The sequence below is a fragment of the Prionailurus bengalensis genome, chromosome A2, assembly GCF_016509475.1.
Source record: "Prionailurus bengalensis isolate Pbe53 chromosome A2, Fcat_Pben_1.1_paternal_pri, whole genome shotgun sequence".
NCBI classification, from domain to species: domain Eukaryota; kingdom Metazoa; phylum Chordata; class Mammalia; order Carnivora; family Felidae; genus Prionailurus; species Prionailurus bengalensis.
In genome coordinates this window covers 78,255,679-78,274,986 of record NC_057348.1, presented here as the reverse complement: position 1 = coordinate 78,274,986, position 19,308 = coordinate 78,255,679, and the positions used below count along the sequence as shown (strand labels likewise).

Below are 19,308 nucleotides of genomic sequence, written 5' to 3'. Positions count from 1 at the left end.
GGATTGACGCAAACGGGCAAACGCCCTAGGAAGCACCCGCCAGATGAAGGGAGAGGACTTTGCTGGCCACCCCAGAAGCCCCTCCACGCATCTGTCCCAACTGCAGCCCCCCTCCCCCCCAAAACAACCACACTCCTAACTTCCAGTCTTCAGTTCCTTGTGTTTACTTATGGTTTCATCACCCAATGTCCTTAGCCACTGTAGGTTAGTCTTGCCCATATTTTAGATGTCTTGTAAGCTTCTTTTAAGGTTCTCCATCTCTGCCTTTTCCTTACAAATTATCTGTTGGAGACTCAGGCCACCTAACCTGCCGTTCTCTACCATCTGGATTTTGCCTTGGTACATGTCAACATGTCCAAATGCACTCATTCTTAAATTTTCCTTTTAATTTTTGAGAGAGAGAGAGAGAGAGAGAGCGAGCGCTTAAGTGAGGTAGGGACAGAGAAAAGGGAGACACAGAATCTGAAGTAGGCTCCAGGCTCTGAGCTGTCAGCACAGAGCCTGACATGGCACTCGAACCCACAAACAGTGAGCCGAGGTCGGACGCTCAATCGACTGAGCCACCCAGGTGCCCCAAATGCACTCCTTAAAGCAAGTAATCACTTGCTTGAGAAAAACCCTGTACGCAAGCCATGTTCTTAAGGAGGGCACACCCCACCACACTCACTTTCCCACAAGAATGGTGATGAGATAGGAAGAGAATGTGATATGGGGGAGCTTTCTGTGGAACTAGTGATTTATGACTTTTTTTTTTCTTTCTGCAATTGGAAGTCACTGGGGAATCCTTCTCTTTAATGCCTTTCAATATAGTTTGCTTTAGTAGGAAACACATTTGGAATGGGGTTTGGCATCGCGCTATCCTTCAAGGCCTGGGGTTGTATACTGTTAAGTTTTATCAAAGATGATTGTATAATAGGATCCTGGATGTAGCAAAACCCCAAGGAATGTAGACCACTAACCAGACTCCCCAAATATAATAAATATAAATGATGGATGAAGGGAAGATTAGATCTGGCCATTTACTTATGGTTTGGAGCAAGAAAAGTTACACTTACAAAGTTTTTCCTTTCTCTAATCTCAGCAGACGGTCCCACAAACATAATCATTAGCATTTTCAAAGGCTTTATTAAATATTGACTTAATAAGAGCTCATGCACTTAATGGTGACCTCCAGATGTCCCAAGTCCAGCACCTTAAATTGCTTACTCCAGGGCTATAGGACCCACAAAATAGACAATAGAAATGAGCAGTGTTGTTGTACTAGGAGATGAGAGGCTTTTTTAACACTTAAAATTAAGGGCGCCTGGGTGGCTGAATTGGTTAAATGTCTGACTTCAGGTCATGATCTTGTGGTTCGTGGGTTCAAGCCCCATATTGAACTCTGTGCTGACAGCTCAGAGCCTGGAGGCTGCTTAGGATTCTGTGTCTCCTCTCTCTGCTCCTCCCCAGAGATGCTCTGTTTCTCTCTCTCTCTCTCTCTCTCTCTCTCTCTCTCTCTCTCTCTCTCACACACACACACACAAATAAACATTAAAACAATTTTTTAAAAATCAAATACATGTGGGGTCTGTTTTGATTTGCACAGAAAGAAAAAGCTCCCAAACTGATGGATACAAGAAAAACTTCAAAACTCAAGGCACCCTTCAAACTCAACAGGCTCCCCACCCTACCTTCAGAACTTTATCACTGCTGTATAGAGCCACGGAAGGGCCCTGAGAGACATCAGAGGGGAACACAAGAAATTAAGCAGAGGCCCAAACTGATCACATTCTGATTCCCTGTCCATATTTCTTACCTTGGTTCTCCCAGGGGTTTTATTTGTGAAGGAAATCAGGATGGTGTGTCCTCCTCTCTGGTAACAGTAGGGAGAATGCAGGAACGGGAAGGAGCGGGGAGAATCGGGAGAACTTAATGCACATTCGATAGACAGAATGTTTTCTTTCCCGGGCTCAGGAGTTTTCTTTTCTTTTCTTTTTTTTAAGTTTATTTATTTATTTTGAGATACAGCACAAAAGAGAGAGCAAGAAAAAGCACGTATGTGAATGGGGGAGGGGGTGGGGAGAGAGAGAGAGAGAGAGAGAGAGAGAGAGAGAGAGAGAATGCCAAGCAGGCTCTGTCAGCACAGAGCTCGGCGTGGGGCTGGATGTCACAAAATGTGAGATCATGACCTGAGCCAAAATCAAGAGTCACAGGCTTTACCGACTGAGCCACCCAGGAAACCCAGGAGTTTTTCAAATTTGTTTGCAAGATTGGGTTCCTGTTCTTAGAGTGTAGATGGTAACTGAGTTCCAATTTGGTAAGTTTTCACAACGCTCTAGGGTACAATGATGACAACGGGTGCGTTAAAAATTCGAAAACCAAATTAATTTGAATTCACTTTCACTGAAAAGGCAAATATGATTCAAAAGCTTTTTTTCTTCCCAGGCCAACTTTCTGAAAGATCTGATACTCCTTGGCACTCCTTCCTTCCCCGGGCTCTGTGACACTGTCCTGCTGGGTCTGAGCCCGGGTCTTCCCGGCTGCTCCTCTGCGCCCATCTCTGGAGCACTAGGACTTCCACAGAGCTCTTCCTCGAACCCTTTTCTTGTCCTTGTCCACTACTCCAGACCCAGCATGGGATCCTCTCTTCCTAATTTTCCCAACTTCAGCCTTGAAGAGCCACCCAGCGTCTGACCTTCAGTGTAAGCATGTCATGTGCATCATGGCATTTCATCTTCACACCTCCTCTCCGAGAAAGCATTTTCTACATTTTCTATACAGGAGATGTCAGCCGGGAGAGGGCAGGAGCCAGGTGAGGCAGAGCGGAGCTGTGGGCCCATTTCCAGGCCCAGGTCTAAAGCACCACGTTCTTCTGTCTGAGGTGGGAGATTTTGCCCTCGCGTTTTTGGACATCAGAAGGACTCAGGAGCTTTGGGGTTTAATTCTCTGGTGGATCAGAGGGAGGACAGATCAGTGGTCACAGGTTCCAGCTCTGTTGCCCCAGCCATGCAGCCGTGGGAGAGGGTCCTGCCATGTCTGTAACAGCCCCACCTCCCCCACTGACCACCCAGCTTCCCCATGAGGGGCTACACCGGAAAGCGGGTGTGAGGTCTCTGCTTAGTACCTCTCACCTTTCCCAGGCTGGAATGTAATGGAACTTCCGGGGACGGCGCCATTTACACATGGACCAGGGCCTGGGCATTTCTCCTGGGCAAACTGTGTGCATCAGTTCATAGGAAACCACTTTACTGACTAAACGTTTGAATCACAGAAAGTTCTGGATCTGGGATATGTGGGGAAGAGGCAGAGACATACACGGACCCGTCTTTAGATGGGCAACACGCTCTTGAGCCATTGTGCTGAACAGGCACTAGAGAGGGGATTGCCAAACCCTCCCTGAGCCATTTTAACGTTTTCTTGAAGAACACCTCCTTACTCCACAGACCCATGTTCCACACCACCGACTACTACATGGAAATGAAATAATCGGTGGCTTTTTCTTCTAGTTTGTTCTGAATTTTGTCAGCCAGGTTTGGAGCATGGGGGTCGGGGGTGAAGAGGAATGTGGAAGTAGCCATTGGACTTTCATGTACTCCTCACGTCTTTCTTTAGTAATCTCTACACCCAATGTGGGCTCGAACTCATGAGATCAAGGGTCGCATGTTCTTCTAACTAAGCCAGCCAGGTGTCCCTCGTCATGTTTCTTAACTTATCGAGAGTCAGCCCTAAGATGGTAAGTGTGGGGCTCAGGTTCAGCCTGGGCTGCTCCCTCCCAGGGCCCGCACACAGACAGACTGGCTGGATCAGGGCCTGGCAGGGTGAGGCCTAAGCCGCCATGTTGGAGGAGCAGCCACTCCAAAGCACCACGTGCTCAGCTAGTGTGCGTGCGTGTGTGTATGTGTGCGTGTGTCCGTGTGTGTTAGAATGACTTACCCTGTGTGGATGGTCGTGGTAGAAAGTGAGACGTAATCAAAGAGACCCCAAAAAGCTAACAGCAGTGAAACTGCCCTTGGATGGATCTCACACAGGTTCCTGCCCACACATCCAGCCCTGTTCCTCCTACTGGAACACAGGGAGTTAAAAATGAAACAACCCTGGAAACCGAAACCTAATTATCCATGGCAATTTAATAAATAACTAAGGTTTACTAGGGCTTATTAAAATAAATGTTTAGTGTATTTTCTTATGCTCTGACATTCACTTCTGTACTTGTCAGCACCTGCTGGCAGCAGCTGGAGTAATCTCACCAATTTCGTTGCATGTGCAAATCAATTTGATTTTCCCCAAAAAGATAAAAATCAGTAATGTGATTAAGTTACAATTAAGGCATGTCATTGAAAGCACAGACAACATGAAAAGGCTGAGGAGGACCTGTCCTGAGGTCACCAATGACTTCCTTCTGTCCGAGTTAAAAAGATCCATGCCCCCCCCCCCCATTCTCCTGGCCTGTTCTGCTCTATGTGATGTTGTGGTCCATCAACAAGCCTCCTCCTACTTCTTGAAATTTCCTCCTCTTTTGGCTTTCATCATGCTACTCATGTGCCTGGTTCCCCTCATGGCTCTCACAGTGGCTCTCTAACTGTTCATCTAGCCATTTGTTCATCCAACCATCTGTCTGTCCATCCATCCTTCCATCCATGCATCTGTTTGGCCATCCATCCGTTTGTCCTTCCTTCCTTCCTCTTCCTTCCTTCCTTCCTTCCTTCCTTCTATCCATCCCTCCAACCTTCCATCCATTCATCCGTTTGTCCATCCATCCTTCCATCCTTCCAACCATCCCTCCATCAATCCAATAGTGACCAAACACTGGAAAAAATGACAAAATCTATTTACATCTGCTTTTACAGTTAAAAAAATGCTTATAAGTATTATTTCATTAATTTCTCATCACAACCATGTGAGGTGGCTGTTGGTACCCCCATGTTAGAGATGAGGAAACAGGCCCTGAGAAGACCTGTGATTTATTTACAACAGCACGACCAGCAGGTGGCAGAGTCTGAACATGAATTCCGGTTTTCATCCCAGTAAGAATTCACAATGGCACTCTCCTACATACTGGTCAAACATAATTTCTCCACTAGTCACACTGTTCCTAATTAAATGTCATGATCCAGTCAATATATATTTATTGAGACTGTGCTAGGCTCTGGGGGATGCAAAACTGGGTCCCTTCCCTCTCACAGTATGTGGCCTGGTGGGGGAGATAAATATTAATCATATGGTCACACAATGAACATTTGTTTTTGAGGTAGAAGAGAGTGCTGACTTAGCTATGAAAACCAGACAACTCTTCCAGGAGGAAGTAATCATTAAGATGCATTCTGAAGAATGAGTCAGAGTTAGCTTCAAGAAGATGGGAAGAAAAAAAAATCATACAGAGGAGGAAAAGCATGCGCAAAGGCCCAGTGGCAGCAGGACCCAATGTGTGCTGACATGCTGAAGGTCAGCTTGATTGGCATATAGAGTGAAAGGGGGCCTAGCAGAGGATGTGGTTCAGACCATGCAAAACTTTATAGCCACGATAATCATTTACTTTTAGCTTAAAAGCAATGGGAAGCCATAAGTCAAGAGAATATGATTAACTTTACTTTTTGATTCTGACTTTTGTGCGTGGAATGGACTATAGGGGAGCAAGAGTGGAAGCAGGGAAAACAGCTGAAACGCTTTTGTACTTTTCCAGGTGAGAAGTGATGGCAGCTTGGACCAGGGTGGTGGTGGTGGAAATGGAGAGAAGAATCCCACAGATGCCCTCTGCTCCGCTCAAACCCGTTTTCTCCCTAAACTCTGTCACCAGAGTGTGCTCACGAATTTGCAGTACATGGGAGCTTGTCCATACTGCGGGGCTCTGCTGGAGTCTCCTCTTCCAAGAAGCCTTTTCCAGACAATGCCAGTCCTCCAAGAGCTTTCAGATGTTGTGTCTACCTTCTGCACTGCCCATTCTCACATCTGATTCTTCTCTATGGCTTGGCTGCTCTCTGGTCCATTTCTGGAGATGCCTCCATTTGTCTTGTTGTCTTGCTTTCTCCCTTTGGAAAGTAAATGCTTTGTTGGCATTTGCTGAATGGTATCAACAGGGCTCCTTTGGAAATTACATTTGTAAACGATTACTCACGCCAATTGCCTTATCTCTTTTTCCTAAATTAAACACTGGTTGCTTAAATCTGTCTTCATGATCTTGTTCTATCAAAACGCATGTCTCAATTTTTCTATAATTTCCTCTAAACTCTTTCCCACATTCCTCGTAGCAGGAAGCAGTTTCAGAGGGAACCGAGTGAGAGGGCGGGGTGGGGGCCGGAGTGTAATTAAACCGGGGCTGTCTGACCAGAATTCCCATACCTTTTAATGGGGTATTTGATTAATCCTTTCCACAGGCACCATTATTCATGCCTTGATGGAATCTCATTTTATAGCCCTTAATACATGGGCCCAATTTATCCACATCACATTGTATTCTAATACTTGTCATCCAAGTTATTAGCTATCTCCTTCTTGGTGTAAAATCATCAGCAGGTTTGATTAGCTTATTCCCTGGGGATGATAGGGGAGATAAGAACAGACACAGTACAATATGACCACCAACGGTTCTGCAGCTTAAGACTGCTAAACAGGATCCATTCACGCAGCCCGGGTGGCCAAAATAAACATGTACCCCCATGTGTGGTCTCTGTGTGGGACCCAGGAGCCAAAGCCACGAGGGGTCGACTGCTGCTGTGCCTAGCGGTACTGAGCCATCATCCCAACTGGGGTCGATTTAATAAAAAAGAGTGGGGCTCCCCTCTCCTGCTTCCTAACATGCCCCACCCCCTATTTATCCTTCCTGGAAGGCACAGCCCAGAAGCTCCCCTTTATTGCAGGACACCGCGTCTGCCTGGAATTGCTCTTCTTTGCCTAGGGGGACCCGGGCAGGCCAGATGACCTAGACGATGCCATTGCTGTCAATGGCTCCTTCTCCAGCAGGAGCCCCTGCTTCCTCTTCTCTGGAACCAAACCTGAGCCTTGGGACTCACAGGTGACTTCAGTCCCTTGTAAGCAAAGTAGTCCTGGGCCTGAAGAGACCCCTACAGGAGAGTGGGTTCAAAGCCCACAGAGCTTCCAGTGCCCCTTCCTCTCCACAACCACCTCTCCTCAGTCCGATCAGGCAAATTTGCCACAGCGCCCTTCGGAGTCCTTTTTAAAGCTCCTGTCATCCTTTCCCAAAAGGCCCCGTATCAGTTATTCTTGTGCTTTTCTGGGCCTGGCAAGAGGAGGATGAAAGGAACGTGCTCTGTGGCGGCATGCCTCCTTCAAGAGGTGATGCCTCATTCCCTTCCCCTTGAGTGGGGGCCAGCTGGAGGGACTTGTTTCAGCATTCTGACTTCCTCGCTCTCAGGTTGTTGGCTCTGGGGGAAGTTAATTGCTAGGTGGCGAGCAGCCCTGTGGAGAGGCCTACTACGGCCAGGTGAGGGCGCCATCTTGGTAGAGACAAGCTTCGGCCCCAGCCAAGCCTTCAGATGACAGCGGCTCACAGATGACAGTTTGACCGCAACCTCATGAGAGTCCCTGAGCCAGAACCACCCAGCTACACCACTCCAGGTCCGTGACCCACGGAAACTGCGGAAACTGTGTAAGATAAGACATACTTGTGGTTTTAAGCTGCTGGATGTTGGGGTCATTTGTTACATAGCAATAGGTTACTTCTGCATTCTCGTCAGAGGAAGGTCTTAGCCCCTCTTACCCTTCAATTGCCTTCTTAGGTTCCATTTTGATCTCTTCTCTTTGTTCAGGGAGTCTTGTATCCCTGGGGCACCCTCTACTGACCTGTCCCTGGCCTCTACTGAGGGTCCTCACAGTCTCAAGGACTCTTTCCTGAAAAGAGGGGGGGGGATGCATGGCTGCGGGGAGTGGGGGAGCTTCCCAGTGGCCTGGGTTTGGGAAGTCTAGCTCTTTGCCTGCCATCCAAAGTAACATCTGGACTTAGCACAACTTTTTTGCAGAAAGCAGCCTTTCTCAGCCCATGAAACTCCCTCTGTGTTTCTGAATCCCGTGGGCCTAATGACTTCAGTCAGGGCGACAGCCAGCATGAAAAGACTTCGCAAGGAACTTGTTCCCTTTTGTATCATATGCTCATCTCCTGTACCCTTTTTGCTCATCTGCAGTTTCTGGAAAAGATCATGTCTCGTTTCAGCTTTGCAGTTAAGCACCTCTGACACTAAGTAGAGATTCCCAAAGTGGATGGAGGTACAATCTGGCTTAAGTGTTGCAAGAGTACCACCCTCTCCCACCCTCCTGGAGTGGGTGCATCCTGCCAGCAGAGACCACAATTAAGAAGAAGGTGGTGATTTGATTCTCACATCTCTCATAATTATACAAGGAACAAAATGTAGTTTTCTTTTTCTTTCTTTTCCTTTTAATGTTTATTTATTGTTGAGAGAGACAGACAGAGTGCAAGTGGGCAGGGAAGGGGCAGAGAGCAAGGGAGACACAGAATCTAAAGCGGGCTCCAGGCTCTGAGCTGTCAGTACAGAGCTCGAACTCAGGATGTCAGCCTCGAACTCAGGAACCGCAAGATCATGACCTGAGCTGAAGTCGGACACTTAACCAACTGAGCCACCCAGGCACCCCCAAAATGTAGTTTTCAATTAAAAAAAAATCCAGGTTCCTTTTCTATCTATCAAATCCTGGTAATTTTTACAAAATCTATCTTAGTTACCCAGGGCGAGGTCAGACAACTACAGATGTTAGTCTCTCGGAAGTCTTGAAACAGGTGAAAGTACAGCCCTGGGCCAACAGCATCAGCATCATCCAGAGGCTTTGTGAAAATGCACATTCTCAGATCCCACTCCAGACCCATCGAATCAGAAACTCTGAGGGTGGGGCCCAGCTGTCTGTGTTTTAACAAGCCCCGGAACAATCCTGATGCATGGCTCAAGGTTGAGTATCACTGACGTAAAGGATTAAATATCTAAATTATTGATTCCTTCATTCATAAGACATTGACTGAGTGACTATTTGCCAGACACTCTGGGACAACAAAGAGGATTTATAAGGAACTCCTTCCTTAAGCAGCTCACAGTCTTCCCTTCTCTTGCTATATGACCACACTTGAAAAGAAAGCAGGAATTTGAAGACACCAATCCAAGGAATGGAAATCATTCTTTACATGTAACTCTTTTCAATGGACAAGAGGTACACGAAAATTGTCCCTGCCGCCCTCCCCCCCCGGAATGATCATACTCTCAAAATTGTAACTTTTCCGAAGTAAGTAAATGTGTGTATTTAATATATCATGCACAGCTGGCTCAGCCTTTTAAGCTTAAAAAAAAAAAAAAGATGATGTGATTTCGCCATGAATGAAATACAGAATTACCTTAAAGATTCACTTAGATTCTCACCTGTCTTTTATAAACAAACTCATCTGTCGTTTCGTCCTCTTGATGAAGTAAGAGTTTCTGTAAATCTACATAAGTCATAACAGCTAAGATGTTCTGTGTGCTTCCTCTGGCTAGGCTTGGGGATATTTCTACATTTGATCTTCTCCTGACCTTATAAAGTAGATGCAGCAAACAAACGCAGTCAGTAGAAGAACAGAGGCCGAACGAGGCAGGAAATAGGCCTGGACCCATCCCTTAACCTCACGCCAATTACCTTCCTGTGCTGTACTCCCAGCCCCGTTAGGTCATTTTGTTGCTCATTAAAACTACTGGTTAAATGGGAAAACATAAAAGGAAATACCACCCTCCCCTAATAGATTTCTAGTATGAAACCACTGGGTCAAGTTCAATAGAGGGATTTATTTTTAAATGTGAAAGGTCATGCTAGATTTCTCCTTCAGTACCATAGATAATTAGGAGCTGGCCATAAAGCCTTTATGGTGGCCTGCGAGAAATCTGCTGCATGCTCAATAGATCCAGCTTTGAGAAAATGCTCCACGTTTGCTCTTTTCTCAGGGTGCCCCAGTGATGGTCAATGACTCACTGCAACACTATCAGGGCAGATGATTTTCCTGTGGTTAGCAATGAACTTGAGTTAATCCAGCCAAGCCCGGGCTCTTGTGACTGTAGCTGCCCAGTTAATCCGGCAGCCACGGGGGTGAAGGGGGTGACTGATGACCACAGACGACATCAAAGCTGTCTGGCAGGACCAACAACACACTCAGACCCTGGCATGGGCACCAGGCCTGCCCTGGCTAGCAGAGTTCATCCGCCACATAGGACTATCCTTCATTTACACAGGTGTCACGGGTCACCCACGTTTTGGCAAGCGGGAGGCATCAGGAGGCCACATCCGCTTAGCTTACTGCATCCTTGCAAATCACCTGGTGACTTCAGTTATACACCACCAGGGAAATGGAAAGTCCACGTGGGCTGTGTCGAAGGGTATCTTTCAAGCCATATACAGAGCATGCAACTTGAGGTGACCTGAAATGCATCCGCCTTTCCCACTGGCCTTCTGTCATCAAGGCTTTTTAGAACACAGAGCCCAACCCCTATCTATTTCTAATTCAGGGGTGCTTGCTGGCTTCTGCCGAGACACCGATTTGATTGGTGGCATTCTGTGGAGTTAGAGACATAAGAAGGTGAGCTCACAAATGTATGATTCATTTCAGGATTCTGAAATGAGAAACGCACCTATCAGTGGCACACCGGGGGCTGGGAGATTCTGAGAAAGCATTTCATGCATATAAATGGGACACCCGACGAAAAAATTTGCTCGTGGTGACAATCCCGGAGCCAGGGACCACCCCACTGTGCTCTCCACCCTCGTGGAGTGACGGCTCTGCGGGAAACCGCGGGGATTAGACGTTCCCGCGTTTGGACACCCATATGCCGCCTCATTTATCTACCTGTGACAGGGACAGTGCTGGAAGAGAATCAAAAGATGACAAATTGCTTCTGGTTTTAAAGGAGCTGTTCAGGCTGGGTGTATGCCCAGGGGGAACCGGTTCTCATGCCAGGAGCCATCACTCCATCCCGTCATAAGGCCACATTTTGGCAAACACCAGCCAGCAGATGACTGCTGTCTCCTTTCACCGGTGGATTTAAAGACACTTGCTCTGAAAGCCTGAAATCCAGTCATTCTGAAGCATGTGCAGCAGAGAGCGGTCCTGCCCACACACTGCAGTGAGGCAGGACGGCAGGCGTTAGACAGGAATTCCAGATGAGAGGGATTTTTCCCATGTTGAGGCAGACAGATAACAGGGGAAGGATTCTGTAGGATTCCAGAGCAGAGATACAGTATCAGTAAATGACGCTGGGGAAGACAGACTTGTGTGAGATAAACGGACAAAAATTTCTAGGATGCCGGCCACTGGAATCTGCTTTTGTGGATACAGCCGGTGGTCCAGCCAACGCTGGCTCTCGTTTGGCTGTGACTCTTCTTCTTTCCAGCCGATGCTGCCTCTCTGGGAATGACCATGAAATCCATGGCCAACACACTCAGTCCTCTGGAGGTGAACTTTCCTCAGCCAATCCAGTTTGTATTTCTTCTCCGCCATAGGCTGGCGTTCGCAGGGCTGGAGAAGCCCTCACTGCTTATGCAGAGAGATGTCGGGTGCTCTTGTCAGCGTTACACTCGTGTGTACTCATTTTAGCTTCCTGACCACCTCTAAGACAGGTACCGATATCATCCTCATCTTGTAGATGAGAAAACTGAGGCATGGAGAGCTTGAGGGATGGGCTGATGGGGAGCAGAGCCATAAGTACACCAAGGCAGCTTGGCTCCAGGGTCTGGCTTGTGCCTAACCCCTGTGGTGCTTCCCTAATCCAGTCCTCTTTCAAATATAGCAACTGAACCTCACCACATGGGCACTGATTTGCCTAGGTCCTCCTCCTGCCCCAGGCCCAACCCTCTAAAAGTCAGCGGACGGCCGGAGCTGGAGCACAGAGCCTGCAATGTGAAGAGACAGCGGCTCATCTCCAGTCCCTTATTTGTTGCTAAATTCAGGCCAGACGTTCCAACGTTTATTTTGTGCGTGTTGGTTTTGAACATTCCACCATGTTGCCCCAGACTGCTTCAGAGATGGTCTCTGTGTTCTCCTCTCTCAGACAAGCACCTGGCCCTCTCCCTCATACCTCTCCTGTCTCGGGCAAGGCGCCTGCTGCCAGGGACTGACGTTCCCTGCCTCGCCTCATCATGCATTTCAGCTAAAAACTCCTTTTTCCACATGGCAGCAAGGCATATTTATAGCACAAGTCACATGCCAAGGCGTGTTCAAGTTATTCATTTCTAAGAATAACCATGGAGCAGAACCACCATGGCCATTCCACAGAGGGGCAAAGAGAGGCGGGAGGTCACAGCAAGGTTGCAAAGGAGTCCTAAATTGCCAGGTCTCTTGAGCCACTTATATACAATTCTCTTTCCAGATTGCTTCCTCCCCTCTTCCTGTTTAACAGACTTATCTGAGGCCTGGGAATGAGAGATGTTATCAAGATCAAATTGTATTGTATCTGCGTCTATAATCCAGCTCTCAGAATACTAACAAGCAACTCTAAGCTCTGGTGGCAGGAACGTCAATGCTCAGCTTTCTGCCAAACCCCATTCTCATTAGTAGGTTTACACGCATGAAACACATACTTGGAGTTTCTGGCCCGCACAATTCTCTCAGCACTGGTTGTCACTAATCAGAATGCTGAACGGATTTATTCTCATGCAGAACACAACCAAACGCCTACGGCGGCTGCTAAAATGACCGTAACTTTGTCCTGATGGAATCTGCTGGCCAGGAAATGAAAGGGTGGATCATGACCCAGAAGCCGACTGAATACTATTCCTTCAGAATCAGAACTGGTAAGACTGTGTTTCAAATGGTTATTACAGAAAGCTTGGACCCCATGTGAGGCAGACACGACAAAGCCGGACGATGTGCTGGTTGCCTCTAGGTCTGGGATTAGAGACGGTAAAGGTTAGAAGTTGCATAAAAGTACACCTGCCTCCAATATTTTGCTGCTGCTGTGCATTACCCTCCCCCCCCAGGGGTCTCTGTTCATGGAGAATGTACTGAGCTCACATTCAGGAGTCCTGAGTACTAATCCCAGCTCTGCCCCTATCCGTCAGCGACCTTAGGAAAGTCGCCGAACTTCTCTGAGCTTCCAAATCTGGGAAGCCAGCCTCTATCAGTCGTTATCATGGTGAAAATGAACAAGCTACTAGTGAGTGCTTCGTAAAGGGCAAGATGTCGTAGAAATCGAAGATATTTCTATAGATATACGATCACCCTCAAAAGGCCGGAGTGAGAACAGAAGCCTCTAATCTCTGTATTCAAAGGAAACATCTTAGAGAGATGCTGCTGATAAGTGGCATTTGGAGTGGCCACAGAAGGCGGTCTATGTGACATCACTCAAAAGGAGGCCAAGGGGTGCTCTTCTCCTTGTTCGCCCTCCTCCTTATGTTCTCCTCTGAGTCCTGTCTCACCATTTAGTGTAAAGCTTGACACATAGTGGGTACTCATAACTGTGAGACAAATCAAGGAATGCCACTCTAAGGATTTTAATCCCTAATGCAGAAAATTCCCATGGGGGAAGGAAAGGGGCTCAGCAGGTAGTTTCTGGAAGCCTGACTCTACGGTGACCAGCCGAGTCAGACCCAGGGGACTTCCCAAGACAAGCTGTTCACTCTACCAAGTATCATACTTGAGTATCCATTCTGCCTCCTCCCAGAGGGCAGGGAATAAGGTATCTGAACGAAAGGAAGTCTGGAGGGAGGCATGTGTGTCTCTGAGTTCCTAAAGAGTAGATCCCTAGAGATTTATCATCTTAACATTCCCCCAGTCCCCCCCTCCCCTTTTGCCCCCATTAGCTGCAATTTCCCTAGCTGACACCACCTTCTCGTTGTCAGGAATCCGACAGAATCACATCCCTTCTATTTTTCCGGCATCAGATTATCACCTTTAAGATATTTCCCTGAGTCCTGTCAGTGGCTTCCTGCCACCAGCTAAATCTTCTACCAAACAACCCGAGGCATGTGGTACAAATCGGTAGGATGAGAACTTGGAATTGTCCGAAGCACTCTGTGCAGGATTCATCAGGACACATGTGGATTGAGGGCTGACTGGTGCGCAGAGCAGGGAAATTGTCCTTGGGGCTAGTGAGGAGTTGCGATCAGTGGGGATTTCCCCTTTAAAAACTTATAGCGAACGCCTGCCCGACACCATTCAATATTCATAAATGGAAAGCAGAGATGGTGTTTCTGTTCCGCCAAGAGCAATAGCTATTTATCACAGCAAATGACTGAAATGGTTGTACGTACAATGCTTTACTCGGTGCTGTAAATTATGGTATATACAGAAGATTAAACTTAAGCCTAATGCTACCCTTGAGCCTCAACAGCTGAGTCCTATAAATGGCTACCCGTTAAGAAGAGAGAATCTTTTTCCTGGTTACTATTTAAAAGTGTATCTCTATTAAAAGCTTGTCTTAAACATAAATTACCAGGAAACCTGCCCCTGGCCCCAGGCAGGCTCCTTCTTGGGCACTGACTCATGGTGTCACATCTACATGACACAGTGACAGGCCTGAGACTTGAAGCATGTGCCGTGCCGACCTCCAGAGGGAAGGCAGAGCCGACAGAGGCAAGAGGGACTCACAGTGCACAGAATGAGCGTTCATTCTGGGCTCTGCCAGACCTTAAAGCCGTAAGGAGACTTTCCAAATTCGAATGATCCTGAATCCCAAACCACTCCAAAGAGAGTATTTCTTCTGCTATCTGCCGTTCTGTGAGGTATCATGGAACCCTGACCGAGGGCTGAGGCCCCTATCTTCCTAGCTAAATTTTATTCTCCAAGCACTTGTTACTCCAATGTGGTCTGTGTGCCAAAAGCACCAGCATATTACCTGGAGGCATATCAGAAATATAGACATACTTGAATCCAGAATCTGCATTTTAGCAATTTAGCATTTTGCAAACCCCTGGGGGATTCATATGCACATTAAAGTTCGAGAATCAAGGGATAAGTAAGCAGGTGTCAGCAGGGAGGAGCCCCTTCATTTTCTCACTGAAAATCATTACACATGACGAACAGGATTTATGGGAACAGGCCGTAGCAGTAGAGCATGGGATTCTGCATTCTCTTTTATCCAATGCCACTTCAGAACATTTTCAGGAACTTGAGAGACAGATTCTTTCTTTCTTTTCTTTTCCTCCTTTTTCTTTTCTTTTTTTTTTTTTTTTGAGATTTTAGAGGGATTAGTACAAAAATAGTTAAACTACAATTTAAAAGAATTTGTTTTTGAGATAGATTTTTACAAACTGGAAATGAACATGTCACTCTGAACTTGACAGATGTCCAAAAACACCCCAGGGTGTAAAACAGAGTGAATTAGGAAAAAGTTCATGCTTTATAAATCAATCGGGGTACCTCTAATCCCCCTGTGAGTCAGTAGGCTGAGAATGCATGGCAACGTTGTGGGCCATGATTTCAACTCTTTATTGTCATTACCAGTTGACTTAAGAGAAAAGTGTGCAAAAGTGTTTGTGCTGCTTGAGGACACAGAAATCCTGGAAAACCATAGCCTTTCTTGGAAGACAAATTACTGTTTAGTATGCATATTAAAAACTTAATGGCAATCGCCAAATAAGATTAAAAAATAGATTTATATATAGATAGATGTAGAAATAAAATCTATTGTGGTCAAACTAGCAAATGAAAAATGGAGAGAAGGTTAAGAAAACTTTGTCAATTTAATGGAGGACAGGTAAAGAGAACAAATAAGCAAACAAAAATCAAGGCAATCAGAAACTCAAAAGATAGAAATAAGTCCAAATATATAAAGTAATCACAATAAACGTAAATGGATAAAAGTCACCTATTAAAAGACACTATCAGATTGGACTTTTACAAAAGCTAGCCATATGCTGTTTACAAGAGAGCTGTCCAAGACAAGATGACAAAGAAAAGTTGAAAATAAAAGACTGGAGAGATAAGGTAAATACATATTGACCAAAAGAAAACTGGGTAGGAGAGTTAATCAGATACAATAGGACCTAAGGAAAAAGTTAATAGGATGAAGATTCTACCACAAAAAAGCCATGTGTCATAAACCTATAGGTATCCAACAGTGAAGCCTCAATACTGTAGATCAAAAGCCGTCCAAGTTCCAGGAGAGACTGACACACTTACAACCATCATAGGAGACTTAAAACCCCTTTCTCAGAAATTACAGACCAAAAGGACAAAAATGGCAAGGATACACAAGATCTGAACAACAAAATAATAAATATGTGGAACCTTGCACACAAAAGAGAGATTAAATAAATCTTCTAATCACCTAGGAAACATTTTTTAAAAATGGTCACATGCTAACTAGTTACAAAGGAAATATCATTAAGTTATAAAATGGGTAACTGATAGCTAATGTTCTCTGGCCATCATAAACTAAGCCAAAAATCAAAAAATAAAACAACGGTAAGGCCTCCCCTACTACTCTTTGCATCTGAAAACTAAAGCCGCACTCCTAAACTGTGGCTGTGTGATTTTTTTTTCCCCTATGTGTGGCCTAGGTGCTATGGGACCAGGTTAACTTACATAACATTTGTCAAGGGCTATCACCAGACACAGGAAACTCCCTAAGCCATGATAGCTTCATTGTTTTGTGCTTGGAACTAAATTATAAACCAAAGGGAAGGTGAGGTACCTGAGTCCCAGGAGGAACGAAAGAGGGATGTGCATGGGTCTGTTATGACCCAGTGGTGCAGCACCAGGAGCGACTACTGGCTCGTTCCCCAGGCCGTGCCCTGCTGGCCGCACCATACACCCATCTCTTTCTGCTCACTGATGTTGGCTGGCTGGAGACTGGCCTGGACATGCTGCTGGCACCTGGGCAGGGGTGCTATTCTGCTGACGTGGAGTCTTACAATGAATAGTGTTCTGGAATAAACACTGCAGGTGACAGTTTGTACGAGGCCTTCTGGTTGCTTTTTCACAGGGCCAACCACTTCTGAAAAATGGTCAGGGAATGCTGCCTATGAGACACACAGGAAAAAATACAGGTCCATTTATCCTGTGGGGAGGAACGCACTTCCCCCCCAGGAATCCCTCAAAATAAAACCCAAACCAGACAGATGGTCCTCCCCCTGGACTGTGCTGCCAACCCAATGCGATTCCAGTGCTGGTTGACTAATGAAACAAATATTAGAGAGAAAAACACCAAACAACGGAAAATGGATGGAATGCAGGATCAGGGTAATGTGGATCAAATCGAATTAATGACAGGTCTGTAAGCTCTGCGGGGGAGTGGGGGTGGGAGGCAGAAAGAGAGACGAGAAAAGAGAGGAGACGTGGCTCTTCTGCCTGTGTCGGGGGCACCTGTCGTGGTTGAAGCAGCACGGTGGTTTCCTGGCTCACAAACATTAGGGCAGCTCTCCGGGGCATCCCCCCCCCCCACCTCTGGACCTCCCTGCTGGTCTCCCAGGCCCTTGTGGCAAACACCACCTCCCTTCAGAGAGTAGCAGAGGCAAAGTTCTGTCAGAGGGATGGAGGTGCCCCACCTACAAAACCCCAGAGGGTCGCAGCGGTGAGGATCTGACAGGGCAGCTGGGAAAGCAGAATAAGAATTTGGAAGTGCTGCCATTCTTCTTCTTCTTCTTCTTTTTAAATGTTTTCATTTATTTTTGAGAGAGACAGAGAGAGAGAGCGTGAGCAGGGGAGGGGCAGAGAGAGGGAGACACAGAATCCGAAGCAGGCTCCAGGCTCCGAGCTGAGAGCACAGCTGTCATGAGGAGCTTGAACCCACGAACCACAAGATCATGATCGAAGCTGAAGCTGGATGCTCAACCGACTGAGCCACCCCGGTGCCCTTAAGAGCTGCCATTCTTAAACACACTGGTAACCTGACTCCTATGTACCTGCAGATAGTGCCGTCAAGATGACGCCCAGAGCTGATGGTAATGCGGGTCACTGAGTGAGGGGGCCAGTCTGGGCTGGCGTCAGCGCGACCCTACCGATGGCAGGGGTGCAGCGTTCTCCTGCTGGAGGCAGGCACTTGTTGCACAGGGTAACGCGTGGGGTGGGGAAGGCCACTTAGGGCGATGAGCAGGAACCATAGGCACAACCCGAACGAAGCCACAGGCACCTCTGTAGGAGACTCAGGAATCTGAAGAACTAATTCCTGGGGGAGAAAAGCAAAGCATCTGCGATGCTAGTAAGCAAACCTGTCCCAGGGTCAGTCAGAAACCAAACCTGGGACAGAAATCTGTAGCTGTGGTTTTGTAAAACAAAGGCTATGGTTGCTTTCTCTGGGAAGAAAGGTTCTTCATTCCATGTGCAGCAGGATTCATCCCAGTGAAGTTGTTGGCTCAGCCTCTCATCATTCATTACCCCCAGTCTACATGCTCCCCCAGACCCATTTATTTCCCACGCGGCTCCTGCACTGCCAAACTGGCATACTTTTCCAAACAGCCCGGCTCTGTGCAAGACCACGGGGAAAGTCCGCCACAAACCATCCGCTGCAGCAGTTCCTCTGTTCCAGGACACCGTTAATTGTTAAGAAGTCAAATCAGTTTAACAGCACTTTTTTCCAGAGGAGGGGAGAAGAAATCTGCCATAGTAAATGTGCACACGATGGGGAGAACCACTTTGATTTTAGAAGCAATAGGGCTGGGGGCGCCTGGGTGGCTCAGTCAGTTAAGCATCAGACTTTGGCTTAGGTCATGATGTCATGGTCTGTGAGTCCAAGCCCCGTGTTGGGCCCTGTGCTGACATATCAGAGCCTGGAGCCTGCTTCGGATTCTGTGTCTCTTTCTCTCTCTGCCCCTCCTCTGCTCACGCTCTGTCTCTCAAAAATAACTAAGCGTTAAAATAAGTAAATCAATGTTTAAATAAATAAATAAACATTTTAAGACAAGCAATAGAGCTTGGAACCTTCTTTAAAGTCCCTGAGATGAACCTATACATGGGCTCCTTGTATGGGATGCTCTGGGAGGTAACTGACTCTCAGTGACCCCAGCAAAACACTAAGGAAAATCAACTCCTTGAGAGAGGAGGCCCTTCTGAAAGGACAACTGTTCAGCAGGGGTCCAGCTTAGACAGGAGCTGGGCCCCAGCATCAGGGTGTGAGATGAAAATTATGTATAATCACCACACCCTTGAATGCCCTTCTGTTCATAAAGTACAGTGCACATGGCTGTGTGTGTGTGTGTGTGTGTGTGTGTGTGTGTAGGGGGGCGGGGAGTGGACTCTCTCTCTGTGGCCAGTTTTTCCTCCAGGTTTCTCTGCTCCAGCTCGGGATGAAGTGGAATTGTGTCTGGGGCCACATTTTTGAAACAAAAATGCATGATGATGATGATTACTACCCAGTGCCTGTGGCTGACTTCTAATAAATTAAGAGTGATGAGACTCCACAATGAAAGAGATGCTTC

General features: G+C 46.8%; 1 protein-coding gene across 5 annotated transcripts in view; it reads right to left on the bottom strand.

Moving 5' to 3' along the window:
• ATXN7L1 (ataxin 7 like 1) overlaps positions 1-19,308 on the bottom strand; it is a 248,047-nt gene that overhangs the window by 131,380 nt on the left and 97,359 nt on the right. The window contains exon 4 of one of the 5 annotated variants that reach the window (XM_043588623.1): positions 4,787-6,005. The exons of the other annotated variants lie outside the window; for them this stretch is intronic. Coding sequence (XP_043444558.1) covers positions 5,920-6,005 — 86 coding nt within the window. The 3' untranslated portion in view covers positions 4,787-5,919. Of the gene's footprint in view, positions 1-4,786; positions 6,006-19,308 lie in introns of those variants that run through there. 5 annotated transcript variants of the gene reach the window in all.